This window comes from Drosophila serrata, unplaced genomic scaffold (assembly GCF_035046125.1).
Source record: "Drosophila serrata isolate PLE 108 unplaced genomic scaffold, ASM3504612v1 contig_69, whole genome shotgun sequence".
Lineage (NCBI taxonomy): Eukaryota > Metazoa > Arthropoda > Insecta > Diptera > Drosophilidae > Drosophila > Drosophila serrata.
The window spans coordinates 279203-305526 of NW_028256967.1; the positions used below are offsets into that span (position 1 = coordinate 279203).

The window sequence follows — 26324 nt, forward strand, 5'->3', positions numbered from 1 at the left end:
TCTCGTTTTGCTTGGACGTTCTAAATTAAGATAACCACGTTTTGTTAAATTAAGATTGAATTAAGTTACAAGTTACCAGTTAAATGTATTAAACAATATCATTAAATCAAAGCCGGTGTTACAACTTTTACTAAAGAGGACACTGAAATTTTGGGGACTCGATATTGCCCAGCATTTGACAACTTGAGCCTTAATAAAATATAATTAACAAAACACTGTGCAGTGAGGTGGATGACAAATTGAAAATTTGGAACTGGTTAAGAGTTTGGGAAAGACACGCAATTTGGTCAACGAGAAACATTGTGCAGTGAGGTGGATGACAAATTTAGAACATTTTGGAACTGGTTAAGAGTTCGGAAAAGCCACGCAAATTGGTCAACGAGTGACAGAGACAGCAAGAGACGCGCAAAGAATTTCATCACAAAGCGTAAGGAAATTCTTCGGAAGGCGGAAAGCAGACACACACATGGGCGAGTGAGACGGAAGCAGCGAGTGACGACGACGAAACCGAGTGGCAGCGTCCAAATGTAGATTGCATCGAATCAGGTTGGTAAAGAGCAAAGATTCAATAAGCAGCGGATTGGATGGAGAAAATAGAAGCAAGGCGAGGAAAGGCAAGACACTTGGTGGCGTTCGAGGAACACGCAGACAAGAACGTGCAGGTCAAGATTGGAACACGGAGTTGGAGGAAGAGAGCTAGAACACGAGGATCAGCAGCAGATCAAGCTAGAGAAGATCAGGAGTTGGACAAGCAGAGGCGAAGTGGAATAAGGTGCGGAGCAGGAGCAGTAGAACATCAGCAGAACCTTATTGGCCATAGCAAAGGAACAAGGTTTTGCAAGTCTTCAGAAATTGGATTCCAATTGGAGGCATTGCGAAGTAGTAGGTAGCTGTGTGAAGAAGAAGAAGGCGGTGGACGTGAAAAGAAGCGAGACAGCACGAGGCGAAACAGGGTCGTCGCAGGCTATGTAACAGTCTGATTGTATGTATGTGTGAAGAAGAAGCTAAAGCAGGACTGTTAGTTTGTTTACAATTGTATCGAGAAAGATTAGAGTTAAAACACAATTTTGTCATCATATTAACTGTAATTTTCAACAGGATATTTTTGTAAAATGGAGAGAAGCGAGATCTTGGCATTGCGAGTGGAAGAATTGCGACGGATGCTGTCAGAGCTGCAGTTGAATACAACCGGATTGAAAGCTGAATTACAACAACGATTGCTAACTCATTTTGGGTTGATGGATGAGGGTGAGTCAGAGACAGAGGGTGAGCCCGTAGAGTTTAGGTCAACAGTAGCCACACCAACCACCCACCACAACAGAGTAGACAACCAACATGGCCAAGTTTCCCAACATAGATCGTGGTTTACTTTGAAAGAAGTAGAAGGAAGTGTTTCTCAGTTTTCTGGCTCAGGTGTCCCAAATATAGATTTGTGGATTGAGGAGATGGAAGATTGTTCAGCTACCGTAGAGTGGAGCCCTTTGCAGCAGTATGTTTATGCAAAACAGCTACTATGTGGAGCAGCCAAAATGTTTGTACGTAGCCAGAGAAACATTAAAAACTGGGAAAGTTTGAAGTTAGCTCTCCTACAAGAGTTCGGAGTGCAGGTTTCTACAACCGAGATTCATCGCAGGCTAGGAAAGCGTCGTCAGCAAAAAAGTGAATCTTTACAGGAGTATTTATATGCCCTAATGGAGATAGCTAAGCCTATACGGTTGGAAGACGAAAGTCTAATCGAGTACTTCGTAGAAGGTATACCAGATGCTAGATTGAATAAATCGATGTTATATCAGGCTAGAAATCTGAAAGAGTTGAAGTGGCAGATTAAAGCATACCAGAAGGCAAGAAGCTCGTATAAGCCAGACAACAAATACACTCTCCAAAGCAGTAAGGTATTTAAAGAGTCGGTCAACGAAAAGACAACAGATTCGGTTAGGAAATGTTTTAGGTGCGGAGATCCGTCTCATATAAAGAGAGACTGTCCAGTACAATCGAAATGTTTCAAGTGTAATCAGCCAGGGCATCGAGCAGCGCAGTGTAAAGTAGGGACTCAAGTCAAAACGGAAGAAAGAACCAATGTGGTTCAGGCGGAGAAAATAATTCCGAAGCATTCTCGTGTATCTTGTGGTTTAGAAGTAAAGTCCGTATTTTGTTCGAATGTTGAATTTAAAGGACTTGTAGATACCGGAGCAGAGTTGTGTTTGATGCGTAGGTGTGTATTTTTAAAACTTGATGTAGGCGTTGGCAGTTTGATTGGTAGGCAAAGAGTTTTGACTGGAATTGGAGAAAGTCAGGTGCTGACTTTTGGCAGTTTCAAAGCACCAGTTAGTATCGATGGCATAGATGTGTGGATGTTCCACGTGATTCCAGATGAGGACATGAAGTTTGATGCAATTTTAGGCACTACAATTTTAGAAAACGTAGATATGATGGTCACAAAGAAAGGAACCGTGTTTTCAAAGAGAGTTCAAAGTGTGCAGCCAGCAGAGGTTCAGGGAAGGGAAAGTTCCTGCATGCAGCTTATGAACGAAATTGGCAGCCTTTGTATGTTAAGTACCGAAGATCATAAGTCAGGCTTGGAATTGGATCATTTAAAGGAAAATGTCGCTGTTGAAGTACAGTTGTTGGTGGAAAATTACAAACCAAAGAAAAACCAACGTTCACCTGTAGAAATGAAAATTTTGCTGACAGATGAGTTGCCGGTTTTTCAACACCCAAGGCGTTTGGCCTATTGTGATCTAAAGATTGTAGATGATCAAGTGGAGGAATGGCTTAGGGAAAAAATAATCAAACCAAGTACTTCAGAGTTTGCTTCACCAATTGTTTTGGTAGACAAGAAGAATGGGAAGAAGCGTTTATGATGCGATTACCGGAAACTGAACGAAAAGATAGTCAGAGAAAATTTCCCAACAACACACATGGATTGCGTTTTAGAGAAACTTCAAGGTGGAGAAGTTTTCACAACTTTGGATTTGACAAATGGATTCTTTCATGTTCCTGTGTCTCCAGAATCTCAAAAGTACACATCATTTGTAACCATGAATGGGCAGTATGAGTTCATGTTTGTACCTTTCGGTATCACAAATTCTCCAGCAGTGTTTACCAGGTTTATAATGGCTGTTCTTCGAGAGGCGATAAGAAACGATGATGCAGTAGTGTACATGGACGATGTGATCATTGCCAGCAAAAGTGTAGAACAGGGCTTGGAGAAATTAAAGCGAGTATTGAAAGTGGCAGAAGAAAGTGGCTTGCGTATAAATTGGAGCAAGTTTCAGATATTGAAGGACAGAGAAAATTTCCTAGGATATATCGTGGAGTTGGGTACAATAAAACCAGGTGAAGAGAAAACAAGAGCGGTTGCAAATTTTCCGATCCCTCGAGATAAAAAGGGAATTCAAAGGTTCTTAGGTTTGACTTCGTATTTCAGAAGGTTCGTAGAAAATTACGCTGTGATTGATAAGCCATTGTCCGATCTGTTACGTAAAGAAGCTAAGTTTGAGTTCAAAGAAAAGCAAGTAGAAGCGTTCGATAAATTAAAAACGGCGCTAATCAATGGGCCTGTTCTTAAGTTGTATGACCCTGCACTCGAAACGGAAATTCATACTGACGCTTCAAAATTTGGATTCGGAGCTGTGTTGCTTCAGCGTGACAAGGAAGATAGCTTGTGGCACCCAATTTTCTATATGAGTCGGAAGACCAAGCCGTGCGAAGAGAAGTACCATTCTTATGAACTGGAAGTGCTTGCAGTTATTGGAGCTTTGGTTAAGTGGCGAGTCTACGTTCTTGGGAAAAGATTTAAAATAGTCACAGATTGTAATGCGTTTGCCATGACCATGAGAAAGAAAGAGATTCCGCTCAGGGTTTCGCGTTGGGCAATGTACCTTCAAGACTTCGACTATGAAATTGAACATAGGTCAGGTAACAAGATGAGACATGTAGATGCGTTGAGCAGGGTGTTTTGTTTCGTTGTGACAGATAGCTTAATACACCGTTTGCGAGAAGCTCAGCTATCAGATGATTGGACCAAGGCTGTGAAGAGTGTTGTCGAAACAAAACAGTATGAAGACTTCTATGTATCAAATGGAATCTTATTCAAAGATCCGAATAGGGAGCTGCTTGTAGTTCCATCACTTATGGAAGACGAAATCATACGAAACGCCCACAAGCAAGGACACTTTTCATCAAAAAAGACGCAAGAATTGGTCGAGAAGTCTTATTTCATTCCTAAGGTGAGAGAGAAGATAGCGAAGATTGTTGAGAGCTATGTAGAGTGCATTTTAGTGAATACAAAAGCTGGAAAGCAGGAAGGGTTTTTGACTCCGATAGACAAAGGGGACAAGCCGTCATAGTCGATGCTTTTTCAAAGTATGTATGGTTATACCCTACACGGAGCACTGGGGCTGAAGAAGTTTTGAGTTGTTTGGAGCGCCAATCAGTTCTTTTTGGTAACCCATACAGAATCGTGTCAGATAGAGGGGCTGCATTCACTTCACACCTTTTTAAGGAGTATTGCGAAAGGGAGAAAATACAGCACTTGCTAATCGCGACAGGAGTTCCCAGGGGTAACGGACAGGTAGAGCGTATGCATCACATAGTGGTTCCGCTGCTATCGAAACTGAGCCAGGAAAATCCAGGGCGCTGGTATAAGCAGGTAGGCAGAGTGCAACAGGCGATTAACAACACTGAGCCGAGGAGCACGAAAGTCGCCCCGTTCAAATTGCTAACTGGATTGGATATGCGTGTTTCAAGTAATCAGGAATTTAAAGAACTTATCGAAGATTGTCTGATTTCTGAGCTACAGGATGAAAGGGAAAAGCTACGAGAGATAGCAAGGCAGAATATTCAGGATATTCAAACAAAAAATAAAATGACATTCGACTCTAAAAGAAAGGTAGAACGTAAGTTTGAGTTGAATGATTTAGTTGCTATTGAACGCACCCAATACGGGACAGGCTTGAAGTTGAAAGGAAAGTATTTAGGACCATACAAAGTAGTCAAGGTCAATAATCATGGACGTCACGACGTGGAAAGAATAGGGCAAGGAGAAGGGCCATATAGGACTAAGACAGTTGCAGAGTATATGAAACCATTCGGGTCGAATCAAGCATCAGGAAGGCCGAATGTGGGATCCGGTAGTGTTGGTAGGGTGGCCAAAGTTACCAGAAGCGGACTCACATACTAAGTCTCTGATTCCCTTCGATACAATATACTGAAAGGGAGTAATCGATTGCAGATAAGTCTGGCATCTCCTCGCAAATGCATTCGCCGCCAGAATCTCGTTTTGCTTGGACGTTCTAAATTAAGATAACCACGTTTTGTTAAATTAAGATTGAATTAAGTTACAAGTTACCAGTTAAATGTATTAAACAATATCATTAAATCAAAGCCGGTGTTACAACTTTTACTAAAGAGGACACTGCATACATACGATAATTAAGTTCGCTTTGTTTTCATACCCTTGTGCACAACGTGCATGATACTTATGTATATTTGATTTATTATGCGAAATAAGAATTTTCTTAAGAAATTTTTTTAGAAATTTTAAAAAGAAAAGAAATTAACAACATTATTTATTCATTATATTCAAAATATTTGTAATGTATTTATGAAAAATTAAACCAAAATATCATCGTCTTCATCTGTTTCGTATAAACAATATAATACTTTCGAAGAACGCCCCAAACTTTTTAATTCATTTTGGTATCTGGGAGGTATACTATTTTGCTTACATACATTATTAAGATCATCAAATTTTTTCTTAGAAATAGTTAGCTTGCAATTATATAATGATTTTATTGTTTAGGTGGAATTAGGCAAAGTAAAAAGATACTTCTGATTTTTATTTTGACCAGCGCAACTGTCACAATAAAGGCTAATATGTTCTGTTTTTTTTCTTACTATTTAAAATAATTAAATACTTTAAAAGAGCTGAGCAGATTTCACTTCTACTACTACTACACTTCTACTACTTTTCCACAACAAAAAAAAATACCCGTTTTGAGTCCCACTTTCATATAAACTGAGGCTGTAATATGTGTATTTGTGTGAATAAAAAAGGGTTATATTTTTTGAAAAAGGTGTAAGCAAAATCATAAGATGTTTGTAGTGTGCAACCATATAGTTTGTCAGGGGTTGGCGAGGATCTGAGCTGCTGGGGCACGCTAAAAATTTCCGCCTCTAGCTCGTCGGCTTTGGGGGTGGAGGTCTTGCTCACCCAGATCTTGTTGACGACTACACATAATTATTAACAAAGCAAGAAATTAGCGTGCTGCGACAAAACCATAGCTAGAAGCTAATCGGAAGAACGATAAACAAAATTCACACTTAAAAGAAAAGTCAGAAGAAAAGAGGAAGTTGGAAGAACAGAAAAGAAGACGGAGAGAAAATGAATACATTGCAGAGACACAGATGTTATTGTGCTCGCTTAAGGCCCACCCAACCAAAGATCACCTGCCACAAGAGCATGGCTTTAGAGACCCCTTTGGAACCCTACGACCGTGGAGTCATCCCACGAGTCGGTAAATTACGGTTTTTAAGCTTCCCTAATTTCAAAAGTTAAAACAGTTTTAATAAAATAAATTTAAAACTTAAAGCTAACACAGAAGATATACATATAAGCTAAAATTAAAATGTAGAATATAAAAGAGGTGCATATGTGTATATGTGAGTGTTTAAAAATTGTAAATAAAATTCAAAAGACATATAATTTTTTTATCCTAAAAGTTTAAATAAAATCGAAATTGTATGCTTAAGTATTGTTTTACTACAAGTTTTTCTCTTTTTCTTACCCTATTATCTTCGCTATGCAACAAGAGAACTCCATTTGAAGTAAATAAATGTGTGTAAAATTAAAGTTAAGTAACTGAATCTATATATATAAAAATGCTCTGTTCGTGTCTACATCCTTCATAGACTTGAAAAGTTCTGAACCGTTTAAGCCCAAATTTTTACACAACATGCGTTGAGGTTCTATCTCGGTTATTGTCTACTTTTGATGTTGATAGCTTATCTGCGGTTGCGAATATATCAATTTTTTTAGCGTTTCCCCGTGCCCCTACTGCTGCGCCCTCTACAGGCAGCCAGCTGAATCAAAGCATTTCCTGTCAAACATTCAAAACATATTGAAAGAAGAAACTTGAAAAGTTCTGAACCGTTTAAGCCCAAATTTTTAGAGAACATGCGTTGAGGTTCCAGCTCGGTTATTGTCTACTTTTGATGTTGATAGCTTATCTGCATTTGGGAATATATCACATTTTTTTTCGCGTTTCTCCGTGCCCCTACTGCTGCGCCCTCTACAGGCTGCCAGCTGAATCAAAGCATTTCCTGTCAAACATTCAAAACATATTGAAAGAAGAAATTGGAGATACAAATTTTATTTTTTTGTTCAGGTTCAGTAAGAAACGAAGTCATGCCACCAAAGAAGTCGAGATTGGGTCGTCGTATTCGCAATACAGAATCAAAAAGACGTAAGATTACGAATATGACTGACGATGAACGGGCCTCCATCCGAGAGACTGAGCGGCTGTGCGATGAACTTTTACTCATACGGGTTAATGGTTAGGAGGACCGATTGCAATCATATATTGAAATGCCGTCAGTTGTTTCATTAGTACATTGTCGATATGTATGCAAAAATTGAAACAGAACGTTTGCTGTTCCTCCGATTGAATCAGAAGAAACTTCGGTCCGAGGAATATATCCATTTGCGGGATGCTGTGATGAATGACCGTAATACAACCAACGTTGGAAAGCTCACGATTTTGCCATCCTCATACATAGGTAGTCCACGCCACATGCATGAATATGCTCAAGATGCCCAGGCATATGTTCATTGCTACGGCCGTCCAGACTTATTTATCACCTTCACATGCAATCCAGCTTGGGACGAGATAGTACAGCTGTTATTTCCTGGACAATCATATAGGGATAGGCATGACATCACAGCCCGTGTTTTAGACAAAAGCTCAAGTCACTGATGGATTTCATTGTGAAACATGGAGTTTTTGGATCTGTGCGGTGCTGGATGTATTCAGTAGAATGGCAGAAGAGAGGATTGCCGCATGCGCACATACTGATTTGGCTGTATGATAAAATTACTCCAGACGAAATTGACGATGTTATATGCGCTGAGATTCCACGGGCAGAGGTTGATACAGATTTGCATGCAGTTGTCATCAAGAACATGATCCATGGCCCATGTGGTACCCTCAACCGAAGTTCACTATGCATGGTAGACGGGAAGTGTTCCAAGCGATATCCTCGAGCATTTACAGCCAACACCGTAACAGGGGACGATGGATATCCTCTGTATAGGAGACGGTCAACTGAAGATGGAGGGACTTCGGCAACTTTAAACATGAGAATTGGTGATATTGAGGTAGACAATCGTTGGGTGGTTCCATACTCACCACTATTGTCAAAATCATACAAAGCGCACATCAGCGTAGAATATTGCAATTCCGTGAAATCGATTAAATATATCTGCAAGTACGTGAATAAAGGCAGCGATATGGCAGTTTTTGGTGTTCAGGCAGAAAATGGTGACAGCAATGCAATACGAGTTGTCGATGAAATATCTCAATACCAGGCTGGAAGATACATAAGCAGCAACGAGGTTGCATGGAGAATTTGTTCGTTCCCCATTCATGAACGCTATCCAGCTTTAGTTCACTTGGCAGTCCATTTGGAGAATGGTCAACGTATCTATTTCACAGAAAGAAATGTGCAGGAAAGAGTCCTGAATCCGCCAGCGACAACTCTGACTGCCTTCTTCACCTTATGCCAGGAAGATGATTTGCCGGAACATTGATGTATTCAGAAGTGCCCTCTTAACCACAATATGCCACAGAGAAACGTGGCAGGGTACAGCTAGTTAATTATAAATTAAATTAAAATGTTTGAAATTCAGCATAAATTCACATCATTTTGGCTTCCTTAAATTTAAGGCTAGTCGCAAGCAGAGGTATATGCCGAGCATAAATTTTTCAAATTCAAAAGGCCAACATGTTGCTAGTTTTGGACCAATAATTTCACTGACTCTCTTTGAGCAAATTGGTCGCACAATAATTAAAAAAAAAAGGTAAAACCCCATTTAAAGTTATTTTTCACTTGCATTAATATACTCTAAGGAGGTTAGATCACAGAGGGCGAATGAAGGTTAACCCGCGTGGTCAAAATAACAAAATTTCACAAAAAAAAAATCAATCCCCTCTTCAGGCGCGAAGCTGGCCAGAAAATGGGTTGCGCATCCGCGCTGTTGGCCTAATTTTTGTTGAGAATCGGCTCTTCCCGCGCTGGTTGTTGCTCCTCGTCACTTCATCACCTCAGCTTAGGGGTACCCCTTGCCTAGGGACTTTAAACTTTACTGCATGGCCCAATCTATAAATTTTTAAATTCACACAGTTTTAATAATTACCCGCTGGCTGAGCCCTGGTACCAAAATTAAGGGATTTTCCCTTGGCGAAAGGTCTCCTCGACCTTTGGCCCTGGCCGTGGGTTGACGCTGCTTCGCTGCCTCCACTTTTCTAGACCTTCCTGACCTAGGTAACAAAAAGGTTACTCACTGTAACAAAAAGGTTACTCACTGTGCCCCAAAATTTTGGCACTCCTCTACTCACTTTTCGGTGAAGCTTTCTGCGGCCACTTTACAGAAAAAAATTCTCCGAGAACCCCGAGTCACTAGCACTAGTTAATGTTGGCTCTTACGAGCACTTCTTTGCGCCTATTCACTCGCGAATCTCGATCAGAAAGATCTCCACGGAAACGGAAAGAGCTTGTTTAGCCGCAGCGAAAAATTTCCTAATTGGATTTCAAGCTTTTCTTCCCTAGCGCAACTCTGAGCTCGGTGTTATAATTGCCAGAAAGCGTTCTGGGCAAGGTGCAGCTCTTGCATTCGGCACATCTGCAAGCTTACTTAAAGCTTTATTGCGTTACCGCACACACCGCTTTACGTTATCTCTAAAAATAACTAAGCTAGGCTTAAAATTTACATAAAGATTATTTCTTGCGTTCTTGACCTTTACGTCACTAACAACAATGGAAAGCTTGGCTTGGACCTTACGTAAAGTGTAGCATTCTTTTAGGCCAACTTTATCTTTTAGGTTCTTCAGTCGCCACTACATGTTTGAGTTTTGAAGCTATCTGAATGAAACTTTGTAGTTAGCCTTCTATATACTCTCACTCGTATATATGTTGGAACGGGCCAGATCAGATGACTATATCATATAGCTCCCATAGGAACGATCGAGAAAATACTACAATAAAAAATTAGAACTTTTTCAGAGTTCAAGAGATTTTAATCAAATTTGAAATATAGCTATTTTATGTCAGTCTTACATTTTGTGTCAAATTTCATGAAAATCGGACTACTATATCATATAGGTGCCATACAAACGATCGTTTGATGTAGAGGAAAAATGCAAATCTGTGAATGTAAAACTGCAAATATAATATGTATGTATAGGTGAATGAAATGAAAGCAGGTATTACTTCATTGTATTTAACACAAATATATATAATTTATATTGTATGGATTCCTAGTCATAGAAGTTCTATCTGCAAGGGTATATAAACTTCGGCACGCTTCCTTTCTTGTTTTATAATCAAATGTCTGCACCTGTATCATCATATAATCTATATAATTTATTTTTTTGTATTGCCTGCTACAAGTGTAGTTTTAAGTCGGTCATTTTCGCTTTTCTTAACCATTATGGCGTTTCTTTGGTACAGAATAAATCGGAATGTATAACTGATAAACCCTCATCGATATATAAAGTTCCTGCAAGTTTCGTAAATTATCAATTTCATTGGTGAATTTTTCGTTAGTTTTAGCTTTCTGAGTGGTTTTTTTTTGCCATTTGTTTCTTCAACTACACTAGATGTATATCAGACAACCTGAATCTGAAGCTTGAATTTTTGTTAAATTCTGAAGTACTTTCATTTTGGACCTAAAGTAAGGTGTTTTGTTTATTATATTCTTTTATTATGCTCTGAATATATTATACTACCCTACTACTTATTTATAATAATACTAAAGCATGACTGTACATATTCGCCCCAAGGGGTTTTATTTAAATCGTAGATAATCCTCATCACTTAGGGGTATATAAAATAGGTAGTACTAGATATTTAGACCTACTGAAAATACATACAAATTTAATAAAATCGGTCAAGCCGTTTCGGGGGAGTCTGATACGAGAATATTATATTTATAGATTAATTTGTTATATTTCCTCTGAATAAGAAAATAAGTTTTTCTAAGTCAGTTTTTTCGCTTTTGGTCGATTTTAATTTTTTTTATCGGGATTGCCAATTTTTTCACTTTCTTCCTTTAAGGCTATCACCTGTTTTAATTTATAATTGGATATTTAATACCATCAGTATCGATATTTCAAAGTGAATTTTTTTTTTATTGATATCAAGCTCGTACGTAGAATATTCATACCTCTTCATAATGTTATGGTTGTTCTGTGTTTGTATTTGGGAGTCCTACTTTGTTGTATTCTCAGTTGCATTTAGAATTGGTCTGTTCTTTGCTAACGATTTATTCGACTTATCGAATTTATGTGATTTATTGTTTAGCTTACTTCGTTCCCTTACATTGTTGGATTGATTTAAAATTATAAGAATTATGATAATAAATATAATATATAATAATAAATTATTGGTTTATAATTGTTTAAATATTTTCCAGATTGTTTGTCCTAATAAAATAACAACGATTATTATAGTTTTGTTATTATGTCCAATGTCTTATATGCCATTAATGTATTGCTCTATATCATGTATTGATGTTATATTTTTTTATGTTATGTTTTATGTTTTTTATAGAGATTTTACTCCATGCCAGCTTAATGTCAAAAATAATGCCGTGTTAGTTGACTTAATTTTTGGGGTCTAGTTATATTGATTTTTTTTTTCCATAGCGGCAACTTGATTTTCTTGGTGAAGACAATGCGGTCCTTGCCCATTTTTAATTGAGTCCTACCTTGTCTGAAAGTCAATGGACAGACTCCCGTGATAATTATACTTATATCGTCAGCAAAAGATGTTATCGAACCTCTTGATTAGGTCGACGAACACTAAATTTCATAGGAGGGGCGATAGGACTCCACCGTGCGGGCTGTCTCTGTAAGCTCACGAAGGAAGCGGTGCCACAATCCGTCAACTACTTAGTAGATTGCTTATCCAGAAGTTGATAGCGGACTGCGTGTTGGTCGCTTCTTAGCGGTCCATTAATGCGTCTATGCTTACATTGTTCAATGCCCCGGATATGTCTACAAAGAAAACGATCGCGTATTCCCGGTGCGCCGTCTTCCACCGCACCTCGGTTATCTTGCCTTTGATTCACTCACGTCAAGGTTTGCCACGATCAGTTGTCGTTTGGTCACCTTACTAACCTTCACCTCCTTCTTCATCCTGCCTGATTGGGACGGCGTTGCGTTGTTCGCCGGAGCTTCTCTAAGGATACTCTCAGCGGAACGTAACCTTTAGCTGACAAGCAACTCCTCCACATTGTTGACCAAGTCACCTGACGAGTTCATGTGAGGAAGCTTAGTGTAGTGTACCCTGCCCTTTTTGATTCTTTGCTCGGCTAAGGGCTAAGGCTAAGGGGCTATTTGTCCTGGAGCCGGCTCTGGATCTTGAGAGCTGCTTTGTAACTTCGCTTGACCGTTTCGGCCCGTACCTGCGCGAGGAACTGGTGCATGGTTTCGGCGAGTAGGGATGGCTTTCTTCCTCTTTTTTTGTGAGCTGAACGCTCTTCAGGTTCGGGTCTGAATCGATGACGGCAACCGTGCGTCATAATTTGCTCTGTGTCGTTGATGTGTCAGAATTATTACTTCCTACAGTTCTACTACAGGTGTGACCTCTCCTCCGTGCGCGCCGGTGGTTTCGGTCACGCCTTCCACCGACGTTTGTGCTTACGTTTGGTTTATTTTCCGGGGAACTACCCACTTGCGTTTTATGCCTCCAACCATGGCTAATGAATTACTTCCTCTGACATTATTCTGGATGAATACGGCAGATGGTACAAGCGGCAATGCATTATCCGTGGTACGGGGTGACTTACCGACGTCCTCGTGGAGGGTTCAGCTAAAGGAATTTCGCCAGCTCGGGGTGGAGCTCGCTTTAGGGCCTACGGGTTCAGGCGTTCCTGTTCCGGTCATCGCCCAGGGAAAAGTCGTGCAAAGTTTTGGTTTTTTAAATCACTGGTCTTGGAGTTGGAGGTTGAGTTTATGTTTTTTCATTACTAATATTTCATAATTAAGCCACCTTGGTTTAATTAAATCTTCAATTCTTTGTTTACAATTACTTCCCTATCAATTTGCCGGTCAAAGCAGCTATTCTAATTTGTGTATTTTGTTTTCACAGAAACGTGATTATAGTCGGAGATTCTGAGCTCCGAACTTTTTTAAGCTATATTCGCAGTATATCGGCTGATCTGCCTATCGGACGTCCTCTTCGGTGGTGTCCCCATAGCGGTTGACTCCACATTCGCATGAGAATTATAAAGTTTCGAAGAATGCAATAATGTTTGACATTTCGCTGTCTCAAGTCAACCATGAACGAAATTTCAGCGCTTGTTCTATTTTTGTTTCATCTCTGATCCTGCGAGAGTCAGTTTAGCCTGGGTGGCGCCTCTGACGCAGCCCGAATATCCGTATCATCCTTCTTTCGATGTGACTCCTGACATTGGGTGTGACTTACAGAACATATCTGACCGTACAGACAAAAAAGTCCTGTGTTTTTGCAAGACGATCCGATCTATACATGTCCATTGACATGGTAGTTTCCGTGGACATTTTTTACAATGCCACTAACTCATTTTTTACGGAATGTGTTCCGTTATACTATCCGCCAATCTCGAATAAGCCTCAGTTGTTTACTGAAGAGTAAAATCGCTGCAAAAAAAAATCAATTTCACATGATAAGATTAATTGAATCGGTTGTTAATCTGCCCTTTCCTTATATTTATCAGCTCGGTCAAACTACGGTGCTGAACGCTCAGTCTTCTTAAAAGTATGTATCTTGTTTCAGGGTCTAGTTTTCTCAGGACCCAAAACAGATTTATATTTAACACTAATAACACTAAACGTAAGCCTAAAACAAATCCTTAATCGGTTTTATTTGCAACTTCCACTCTGAACAGCATCTTTTTGAAAAGAATTAATTCAAACTGCTCTCACTTTGTAGACCTCAAAGGCCTCTAAAACCCTTCTCCTTAATTTGTAGACCTCTCACTTTGTAGACCTCCTCTGAAACTGTTCTCATTTTGTAGACCTCAAAGGGGTTTTCTTATGAATGGGGCCCATCCACAGTAGAACATGTTGGCCGAACCGCTCGTCGAGCAAAAATTTCATTTGCCACCAACTAGAGGCAACATGCTCGCAAACATCAGTTGCTTGGAAATCTTTGAGAAGCATACATGGCAACGGACAACGACAGCGCCACTATAATTGCACATTTGGCAATTAATGTTTGCGCCTTTGGCTGGAAATAAAGTTTTCAATTAAAATAAAGAAATTGTTTTGACATTTTAGAACTGCGCTATCACGTGTTGTCGCTTCAAACGGTTGATTCAAAAGATGTTCGTGCCAACGTTGCCATCCATTGTCGAGCATGTTGTTGCAAACACAAGCAAGATAGAAACATGGTAGAATTACTTCATGCACGTGCTTCCGACAGAAATTGCAGAACGACATCTCACACAAGGGTTAATAGTAAAAAAAAAATCGTCCGCACACAACCTATTCCTTTGACAAACGAGAACGCACTGACAAAAAGCCGAACAGTTAGGCAGCCGACGAGACTACCTTGTATAATTGTATCATGCCGCACACAACCTATTCCTTTGACAAACGAGAACGCACTGACAAAAAGCCGAACGGTTAGGCAGCCGACGAGACTACCTTGTATAATTGTATCATGGATAGAAAGAATTCTATTTCGTTCGAGCGGCTCGACATATTCAACAACATATTCTACTGTGGATGGGCCCCATAATTTGTAGATCTTAACGGTTACCTTAAAACTGTTCTAATTTTCTTAGAACTCAAAGGCCTCTCCAACTTCTCATAAATTTTTAAGCCTCTCCAAACTGTTTTCACTCTGGTAGATCTTAACGGCCTTCAAGTTATTCACACTTTATGTGAAACTACACGGCGCATCCCATTCGCCCGACAGAAGACGCCCATAGAGCCAAGCAGGATCGCAGGATGTAGGCAAATGATTGATTAATAAATTGAGGTCCGAGCACTGTATGCTATAATTCCTATGTATTCGGGTCGAAATGTCTTGCAGCAACCCCACCTGAACACAATTACAAATTCCTGAGACGAATCCTCTCCATCCCTTCCGAACATTGCCAGATCGTCTTAACCACTTTTTGAGTCTTTAATTAAGGGGTTACATATAGGTGCCATACAAACGATCGTTAGATGTGGAGCAATAATGCAAATCTGTGAATGTAAAACTGCAAATATAATATACCTATACATATTGTATTTGCAGTTTTACATTCACAGAATGAAATGAAAGCAGGTATTACTTAATTGTTTTTTAAGGGGTTACATACAGTTAGAAATTTAAAAAAATCGATTTTTTTTATTTTATTTTCTTAATGTAAATATATTTAAGAATATACACAGAAAGTTTCGTTTAGTTCCGGTGAATATTTCCTGAATTATAAGTAAATTTGAAAAGTCGTTTCAGAGCGCTCTATGTAAAGTGCTTCTATGTATATGTGCATTCCAAACTTTAAACGTGTTTTCTCAAAATTGTGTTTTCAAAGTCGGTGAGCAACATTGCTCGAAAACGGCTAGCCCGATTAGTCTCAAATTTTAACACGACCTTCTAAAATATATTTTTTAGAGATTACTTGAAGATTTTTTCTTTCCAATAAATAGTTTATTTTTTATAAACAATTTAAGGCGGAAATTTTGGCGAAAAATCGATTTTTTTTTTTCGAAACTGTCATTTTGTCAATAAAAATTATTCGGCTTAGTCCTTCGATTAATTTCTAGATTTGACATTACTCTAACGAAATGTGTTTGGTTTTTTAATTTCGGATGATCCAGTTCCGACATATAGTGGTCACCGCAAAACGTCTTTTTTAAGAGGAGCTCCCGGATAACAGGTGTAACTCTCTTCCAAATAAATATTTTTACTAGTTCTAACTCTTAAAATACAGTTAAAAGATACTATAATAAGTGTATAAAGTTTGGGATCAATAAGTTAAAAAGTTTTTTCAGAAAACACTCTCAAAAATGCACTTTTTTTTGGCCTTCTAACTGTATGTAACCCCTTAATTTGGCATAAATATAAGAACTGATAATTTTTTACGTTTGTTTTGATTCAAAAATAAAAAACATTTAGTTAGGTCGCTCATATCAGGAATGTGGCCGATGTCTCCAATATTATTCTGTATCGCATTAATCGTCTTTGCTAATTTTTCTGCATTGGTACTGATTTCTGAGCACCAATAATTTAAAACCTACATGAAAGTAAACGTTCATTGGCAGGAATCGCCTATCAAAATGAAGTCAACAAAAGAAAAAAAAATAAAATAAAAATTATAAGTAAAAAACAAATAATTTAATTTCATACACGTGACACGAACACAAAGAGAGAGTAAAAGAAGAAAAAGAGGACGCTGATATCATATTATTGATAATGCACACATCTGGAAATACAGCTAAAACTTTTAAACATTAACACACAAAATTTAAAAAAAAACGCTAAAAAGTCTTGTTGGGAGGGGCAGCTTAAATTACTAAACACTCATATAAAAACCCAGAACAAGGGACCCCTCAAGGTTACACGCGACGAATGCTTATTGTTTTTAAGGTGAATAAGAACTAACTGCAAGTAATATAAACATAGCTTGGGAGAGCTGAACGGAAAGCTCTTTGGACTGGAAATATTCGTACTTCGTTTGCCAATGCTTAGACATTTTGTTTAATTTTCGCAAATTTTTTGCTCTAGTGGTGTTTAAAATTTGGCATATTGCTGCAACCACTGTTTAACGTCAGGATTGTTTTGAAGGAGCTCAGGATTAAGTTTTCGTTTACGTTATCAAACGCACCTTCTAGAAGTTCAACCACCGTCGACCACCGTTTGTTCTTCCAACATGTTGCGCTTCTGTGTTGATCGACCTTTAGATCGTAGTAATGCCTTTCGCTGATGTTTGTGTTTGTATATTCTTGCATTTATCCGCTCCTGAGGCCTCTCGCATATTCCCCGGCATTTGTGTGTCAACTAGTATCTCCAGTGACTGTTATACTGTCTTCCTGACATTGGTTGAGCTAATTTGCGTTTTGGCACAAATCTTGCTTAATCTTCCCGTGTCTATATGTCCCCTGCAATGGATTAGTAATGTGTTACCTTGATCTCCTATTGCGAAGCAGGAAGGTGACACTACATTTTTATTCATTTCTCCGTGAATTTGGGTATAAACCGTCAGTACCATGATGTCATTCCTAGTGAACTGGGAACTCGTTTTTATAGTTTTTGGCGCAGGAGGGTTCTAAATTGCTTATATCTTTTCCGAATCTGTTCAAATGCCACGAACCTAATCTTAGACTTAGACTTAGTTTCGATGTCGCCCAGGTATGGAAACAAAAACGGTTTCATCTTGTCACGGCTGTAGTTCGCTTAAACGCTGGGTGCTGCTGTCTGTCTTTTTCCATCGGGAACTTTCAATGCCCTGACTAAAGATCCTTTGAACTTTGCCTGTCATTGCTGGTTAAAGAAAAAATTAGTCCTCGTACCAGGTAAGCGTCTTTCTTAGTCTTTTCGTTCTGTTGCAGATATTTTAGGGCTTCGTTTGTTCATGTTTCCTCTTCTTGAGTAGTTTCATTAGGAACAGGGTCAATAGCTCATCTACCTCCTCGTTGATGATTGTCTAATCGCCTGATCCTGTGCGACCTATGACTACATGGTTCGCAGCTGAGGGATAATCCAGCTGCGTTCAAGTGAACATTTCCAGGGCCAGGCAACCTTGGGTCGGAAGTGGCACTGTGATGGCATTCGGGCGAAGCCACAGTCGACCTTTTTTAATGCCCCAAACCCCTCGAGCCCGCCGCGCTCGCCTCGTCGAGCAACGCTGGCGTTTATGAACATGGATACAAACTCAAAAATGTAGCAGGCCAGTTAAGATAAGTATGCTCTGGCCACTCTAATTGAGATGTTACGCTCAAGAGAGAGCATGAGAGAGCGACTGGCTGAAAATGGGGGTTGTTTGAGTGGTTGCTGAGAGCGGCAGATCACTTGGTGAGAAGATCGGAACGAGACAAGAAGTGTAAAGACAAGAATTGTAAAGACAAGAAGTGTAAAGACAGGAGTTGTAAAGACAAGAATTGTAAAGACAAGAAGTGTAAAGACAGGAGTGGAGAAAAGATAAAACCAAATATAAAAAGTTCTAAGCTAAACAATAAAGAAAATATTAATAAGAGAAGAAAAGAATAAAAAGTGTTTAAAACTAAAAGGCGGCTACAAACTTCAGAAGTGGGATACCAACGCGAAATTTTTCTCATCAAACTAAAATAAAATAATGGACTTAAACATAGCGGATATAACGGTTGTGCAACTGAAGCGGTGGTTGGAGCTCTTAAATTTGCCCACGAAGGGTACAAAAGTGGAGCTTTTCGCAAGGCTAGCCAAGGTCCCGATTGAAATTCGAGGCAGTGCTCCGGAAGAGTGTGTGGAGATGGAACCGCTAGGTGACACGGTTTCCAGAACCCGCAACGAGGCGACGGCAGAGGAGACGGCAGAGGCGACGTACAGCGAGATGGCGAAATGGCAACAGACAGTTTCGCATCACCGGGTTTTAACATGGCCAGAGAAATAGATTAACAGACATGCAGCGGCGAATTCTGTTGATCAGCAAGCTCGAGGGAGATTCCCTACAATGGCTGCATGCTGAGGCCGGACGGTTGGCGAAGCCAATGGACGAGCTCATCGAAGAATTAAAGCTAGCTTTTGGGAGCATTGAGTCAAAAGCGGCATTAAGGCGCAAGTTTGAGGCACGCATCTGGTCGCCGGATGAACAATTTGCGATATACTTCGAGGAGAAGTGCAGATTGGCTCGGGATGTGGCGATGGAAGAGGATGAGCTGGTGGATGGGCTCGTAGAGGGCATTCCATTACCAAGTCTTCGAATGCTGGCTAAAATGCAATGTTTTGATGCCCCGAGGAGCGTTTGCGGACATCAAGCTGCCAGCAAGGGCGTCAATTAAGGCGAAGGCGTCGGTAGCAAAGGCGGTTTCGACGAACAACGAAACTCGATGATTCAATTGCAATGGCAAGGGGCACTGGAACTGGGAGTGCACCAAGCTAAAGCGAGAGCCTGGTTCATGTTATGGCTGTGGCGCAGAGGATCACCGTATTGCTGTATGTCCCCAGAATGAGAAGAAGGTGGAAAACAATTATGTAAGAATATTTAAAATTTTTTGTGGGGAAAATACTAACCAGTCTATTATTACAGAGTGCCAAATAGATTCGGGAAGCCCAGTTTCGTTCATAAAACGTTCTTGTATACCGAGAAACATTAAGTTGGAACCTCTAAGAGAAAGTTATTTTGGACTAAACAAAAGCTTATTGAAAAGCCTTGGAAAAATATTATGCTTTGTATTAAAAAATGAAATAAAGATTTGGTTTAAATTAATTGTTGTGGCTAGCGAATCTATGCTCTGTAATATTGTGCTGGGGAGAGATTTTATGAAAGCTTGTAAGTTAGAAATTAATTTAGAAACCTTAAAAATGATTACAATCGAGGAATGTAAAACCCAAGTCGGTCGTAATACAAACATTAGTTTAGTGAATGACAATACTAAGGGCCCTTATGAATTGGATAGAGTATTAGATTGCGAAAGTTTAGAAAGTGAAATTTTCGAGGACAAAAATTTAGATAAAGGTAGTTTCAGTACAGATTTAGATCAAAAAGATTTAGGAGAAAATAATTTAGGTACAAGTTTAGGTGAGAAATTTTTAGGTACAACGTTAGGATAAAATAGTTTAGGTACAAGTTTATATGAGAACATTTTAGGTACAAATTTAGGAGAAAATGGTTTAGATACAAGCTTAGGTGAATGTTTGGAAGATAATAATTTAGGTACAGATGTCATACGGGAACAAACTTTAGGTACAAAAGGGTTAGGGGAGGAACATCGAGGTGTGTTGGACGAAAATTTTGATCGGAAAATTATGGATATAAACATTTTAGAAAACTGTGAGGAAGAAAAACTTTATAATATTGGTGAGCAAGTAAACTATAAGGATTGTGAAACGTTTATCAAGTTGTTAGAGACGCATTATGTTCAAGTCAAGCGACCGGAAATTCCGAAAATAAAATGTGAAATGAAAATAGTGTTAGAAAACTCAAAACCATTTAGCTGCGCACCAAGAAGACTGTCATATAGTGAGAAGGAAGCATTGTCAAAAATGTTAGACGAATACATTAGAGATGGGATTATTCAACCTAGTAAATCGGAGTATGCTTCTCCTATCGTATTAGTGAAGAAGAAGTCAGGTGAACTTAGACTTTGCATAGATTTTAGAAAATTGAATAAAATCATGGCTAAGGACAATTATCCGATACCATTAATTGATGACCTTTAGATAGCTTAGTGGGAAAATCGGTATTTACAAAATTGGATCTTAAGAATGTCTACTTTCATGTATTTTTTAACGAAGACTCAGTGAAATATACGTCGTTTACCACCCCGTTGGGGCAGTTTGAGTTTCTACGGATGCCCATGGGTCTTAAAACAGCCCCACAGGTATTCCAGAAATTCGTCAATGACATATTTTCGGATATGATAAGAGAAAAGAAGGTAATCATATACATGGACGATATTTTAGTTGCAAGCAAAAGTTTAGAAGAACATTTAGATGTTGTAAAAGAAGTTTTTAGAAGGTTAGTAGAAAACAAGTTAGAATTGAGAATGGATAAATGCAAATTTTTACAAGACAAGGTCAAATATTTAGGTTTTCTAATTTCAAAAGATGGGATTAGGGCTGATAGCAAGGGGTTAGAAGCTATACAAAATTTTCTGATTCCAGGCAAGGTGCAAGCAATTCAAAGCTTTTTGGGTCTTTGTTCGTATTTTCGACGATTCATTAAGGATTTCTCTATATATTATCGAAACCATTATATGATTTATTGAGAAAGGATAGGCTTTTTAGGTTTGAAGAAGAAGAGTTGAATTGTTTTTCGCTTTTAAAGGCGAAGTTAATAGAAGCGCCAGTGTTAGCTTTATATGATTACAGAGATGATGTCGAACTTCACTGTGATGCAAGTGCTTTAGGATTTGGGGCTGTACATCTTCAGAAAAAAGATGACAGCAAGTTACATCCTATTTTCTATTTTTGGAAGAGATCAACTGCAACGGAAGCGAAGTATCACAGTTTTGAATTGGAGACTTTAGCTATAATTTACGCGTTAAGAAGATTTAGAATATATTTGCTAGGCAAACGATTTAAAATTGTAACAGACTGTAACTCTCTAACTTTAACCCTCAATAAGATTGAGTTGAACCCAAGGTGGGCACTAGAGCTGCAGGAATTCGATTATGAATTAAAGCACAGAGCAGGTAGACAAATGCAACATGTAGATGCATTGAGTAGATGCAACAATATTATGATAGTGGGGGGCAAATACATTCGAAACAAATTTAGTAATTTGTCAATCAAAAGATGTAAAGGTTCAGGAAATTAGGAAAATGTTAGAAAGTTGCGAGCATAAGATATATGAAATGAGAAATGGCGTGATCTATAGGAAAAGCAACGGCAACAGATTATTATTTTACGTACCAAATCGAATGGAAGAACATGTGCTATACAAGTATCATGATGAAATGGGTCATATTGGGAGGGATAAAATGTTAGAAGTTATTGGGAAGAGCTATTGGTTTCCACGCATGAAAGATAAAGTCGTTGAACACATTCAAAATTGTTTAAAGTGCATAGCGTATGCTCCGAATGTAGGTAGAGGAGATGGACATTTACATAGCATACCAAAAGGCAACAAACCTTTTAAGATCATTCATATAGATCATTATGGGCCGGTAGATAGTAGCAGATCGAAAAAACATATATTTGTGGTCGTAGATGCTTTTACAAAGTTTGTTAGGTTGTACACAACAAAAACGACAAATACAAAAGAGGTGATAAATGCATTAACAGATTATTTTCGAGCTTATAGTATACCTAAATGCATAGTATCAGATCGGGGCAGTTTTGATTTTGCAGAGTTTATGGAAAAAAGTAACGTGAAGCACATAAAAATAGCGACGGGCTCGCCGCAGGATAATGGCCAAGTTGAACGAATCAATAGAAGTCTAGGACCAATGATAACAAAATTGACAGCACCGGAAAAGGGATTACATTGGGATAGAGTTATGGAAAAAGTAGAATATGCAATGAATAATACGATTCATAATAGTACCAAGCACTGTCCTAGTGAAACACTATTTGGGATAACACAGAGAGGAGAAGTTTTGGATAATCTAAAGGAAAGATTAGAAGACGAAGATGAGGTAGAAAATGTTAGGAAAACTTTAGAAGATGTTAGAAAAGAAGCAGAAGAGGAACAAAGAAAATCTCAAATAAAGAATGAAAAATATTATAATGCAAAAAAGAAAATTGCTACAGAATATAAAGAAGGAGATTATGTTATGGTAAAGAATTTTGATAGCACTGTAGGAGCGTCAAGAAAACTCATTCCAAAAAATAAAGGTCCTTATGTAATTGAAAAAGTTTTAAAAAATGACAGATATTTGCTTAAAGATATTGATGGGTTCCAGTTGTCTCGCCATCCATATGAAGGTGTTTGGAGTGCAAATAATATTAGACATTGCAATGCATTGGTTAAAACTATAAGTAAGATAGTAATCTAAGAATTGATTTACAATTCAATTCTCAAAAAAAACAAATTGTAAATAATAGTTAAGTTATAATTCTAAGCAGAGATAGAGGGCTATCTCAAAGTCAGGACGGCCGAGTTGTAGCAGGCCAGTTAAGATAAGTATGCTCTGGCCACTCTAATTGAGATGTTACGCTTTCTCAAGAGAGAGCATGAGAGAGCGACTGGCTGAAAATGGGGATTGTTTGAGTGGTTGCTGAGAGCGGCAGATCACTTGGTGAGAAGATCGGAACGAGACAAGAAGTGTAAAGACAAGAAGTGTAAAGACAAGAATTGTAAAGACAAGAAGTGTAAAGACAGGAGTTGTAAAGACAAGAAGTGTAAAGAGTGGAGAAAAGATACAACCAAATATAAAAAGTTCTAAACTAAACAATAAAGAAAATATTAATAAGAGAAGAAAAGAAATAAAAAGTGTTTAAAACTAAAAGGCGGCTACAAAAACCTCTTCGGACCTCATGGTACCCCCAGCCAATCTCCCATAGTTAGGTGGCACCGAGTGATCCGGTGCGACGAGGTCATCGAGGAAATTCCACAGTGTATTGCTAAGATTAGCAACCCATGGAAGCGGATTATTATGAAGCTAGTAACTGCAATAGATATCTCAAGCACATATCGAGGTCGTATTTGGTTGCAAAAGGGGCAATATAATCTTATCTGATTATATCTTTCTAGAATTTTTCCAAGTGTATGGACATGTTTTTCTTGTGCTCTCGATTTGTGTTTAAATTTTGCAATCTTCTACCTCGTGTTTATTAACTTCCCGTTCTTTTGCGTGTGCATGCAGCTATTCTTATTTGTGTATTTTGTTTGTGGCGCCGCTGATGTTACCCGAAGCTGTGTTCACAGAATTTCGGCTAGATCGCCCAATCAGGCATGGGGTAAAGTTCCTATAGCGGTTGAATCTTCACTTATATCAGAATTATTAACTTTCGTGGAATGCAGCGATGTTAAATTCCTCAGTGTGAAGCTATCTATCAAAGGTAGCTCCATTTTTATTTACCTGTTCTTACATACCTCCATTGTCGGAACTTCCTATTTATTGGAATCACCTTTCCGCTATTGAGATGGTTTCCAGTAGACTTTTGGATAGAGACCAGTTGGTAGTTCTAGGAGATTTTAATATTTAAGAATTCACATTTCAGCACTTTGGATATTCACCTATCCTGATTTCTTGCTATTGTGCTTGAGCATGGTCATCATAATTTTACAATATAAGTCAAAAACAACTATTAACCCTATTTTCTTTTATTTTCAGAACTTTCTATTATTAAGCAAAAGTCTCTTAAAATTGATAAAGAACTGGAAATATCAGAAAGCAAAACAAAGGACTTACAATTAAATATTCAGAAATTTACTTCAAAATTGGAATTACTAAATGATAAAATTTATAAAAAAAGGATACACCATGACTTTGAAGAGACTGAATTTGAGCATGAACAGACAGAGTACAGTGAACTACTCAAGGTGTGTACATCCGAACTAAAATCTACCTTGTATAAAATATTTTAATATATTTTATTTTAGGATTTTGAGCTTGGGATTTTGAAATTGGAAGGAGCAATCACGGAACTTATGAATGAAATTGATCTTAACAAAGATTTAGTTATAGATAATCATAGAGAAACATTATCGTGGGAAACAAAATATAAATTACTTGAAGAAACCATTCAATGGTCAAAGTCAGAGCGATCTTTAGACGGTGAAATCGGTGTTATGAAAACTGAAATTCATCGTATGAATATTAGATATGGTCAACTTAAACGTGCCCAAGAAAGACTTGTTCAAGATCTGGAACATTGTGTTATGCACCGGGAACAAATTTTTGTTAATGCAACAACTAAAGAACGTGTTAAAATCAAAACTAAAAAATTAAAAAACGCATCTCAAACTCAAGTACGTTTAGACGAAGTTCACAACAGAGCAAAGTTAATTCGGAATGAAATAATTTATTTATCAGAAAAACGCTTATTAGACGATGTTAATAAAATTGAACGCATGATTTACATGTTGCGCAGAATTCAATCTGACCTTAATGATATAATTAAAGAAGATGCTTACATAGAAGAGCGCATAGAAGAATGCATTTTGGCTAAGCATGCTAACTTGGAACAAATTATAAGAAAACAAACACGAGCAAAGGCGTATCGGAAGCTTAATATTTTAAAATCTCCGCAGAAAACAGCTCGATCAGAAATGACAGTCAAACAACATTCACAAAGGCAAAGCGAATTAAATGACACCCTTATGGAAGTCGTGCACACACTTATAGTAGACTACCCAAGTAGGAAATCTTTTTTTTCAAAAGTATTTCATGTTCTTAAAGAATAATATTAAAAAAAAAAAGGAAATAAAGTATATTAATAAATAATCATTTAATAATATTTTAATAATAACAGGAGGGTAACACGTAACAATTTAAAAAATGTGCTAACCATTCACTTGTATGAATAATTCAAATGCCTTCAAGAATAGTCCAGACTTTTATATATTATTACCTTCAAAAACTTAAAAATATGGTAAGATACAAATTTTAATAATAACAATAAAAAAACAAGAAAGGAAGCTAACTTCGCCACGCCGACGTTTATATACCCTTGCAGATAGAACTTCGATGACTAGGAATCCATACAATATAATTAGTATGTATATATTTACATATGTTAAGGGGTTACATACAGTTAGAGGGCCAAGAAAATGTGAATTTTTCAGAATGTTTTCTGAAGAAACGTGTTAACTTATTGATCCCAAAATTTATACACATATTATAGTATCTTTTAACTGCATTTTAAGAGTTAGAACTAGTAAAAATATTTATTTGGAAGAGAGTTACACCTGTTATCCGGGAGCTCCTCTTAAAAAAGACGTTTTGCGGTGACCACTATATGTCGGAACTGGATCATCCGAAATTAAAAAACCAAACACATTTCGTTAGAGTAATGTCAAATCTAGAAATTAATAGAAGGAATAAGCAAAATAAATTTTTTTGACAAAAAGGCAGTTTTGCAAAAAAAAATCGATCGATAAAAAATAAAATATTTATTGGAAAGAAAAAATCTTCGATTAATTTCTAGAAAATATATTTTAGAAGGTCGTGTTAAAATTTGAGACTAATCGGGCTAGCCGTTTTTGAGAAATGTTGCTCACCGACTTTGAAAACACCATTTTGAAAAAAACACGTTTAAAGTTTGGAATGCTCTTAACGTAGGAGCATTTTACATAGAGCACTCTGAAACGCCTTTTCAAATTTACTTATAACTCAGGAAATATTCAAAGGAACTGAATGAATCTTTCTGTGTTTATTCTTAAATATATTTACATTAAGAAAATAAAATAAAAAAAATCGATTTTTTTAAATTTCTAACTGTATGTAACCCCTTAAAAAACAATTACCATAAGTAATACC

At 37.9% G+C, this 26324-nt stretch overlaps 2 protein-coding genes and 1 pseudogene across 7 annotated transcripts in view; all 3 read left to right on the plus strand.

Moving 5' to 3' along the window:
* l(2)41Ab (lethal (2) 41Ab) overlaps positions 1-25289 on the plus strand; it is a 300238-nt gene extending 274949 nt beyond the window's left edge. For 4 of the 5 annotated variants that reach the window (XM_086838393.1, XM_086838386.1, XM_086838391.1 and 1 more), the window contains 2 exons: positions 24177-24385; positions 24446-25289. In XM_086838393.1, coding sequence (XP_086694519.1) covers positions 24177-24385; positions 24446-25249 — 1013 coding nt within the window. In that variant the 3' untranslated portion in view covers positions 25250-25289. Of the gene's footprint in view, positions 1-24176; positions 24386-24445 lie in introns of those variants that run through there. The other variant, XM_086838401.1, reaches the window with a different exon arrangement.
* Positions 585-5380, plus strand: LOC147644901 (uncharacterized). The gene is made up of 5 exons (XM_086838470.1): positions 585-882; positions 1099-1248; positions 3010-3321; positions 4099-4210; positions 4282-5380. The coding sequence occupies exons 1-5, from the start codon at positions 585-587 to the stop codon at positions 5180-5182; spliced, it is 1773 nt and encodes a 590-aa protein (XP_086694596.1). The 3' UTR covers positions 5183-5380.
* Positions 18858-19592, plus strand: LOC147644902 (uncharacterized; annotated as a pseudogene). Its single transcript, XR_015272902.1, has 2 exons — positions 18858-19428; positions 19484-19592. The product of XR_015272902.1 is annotated as an uncharacterized LOC147644902 (transcript).
* Positions 25290-26324: the final 1035 nt, after the last annotated feature.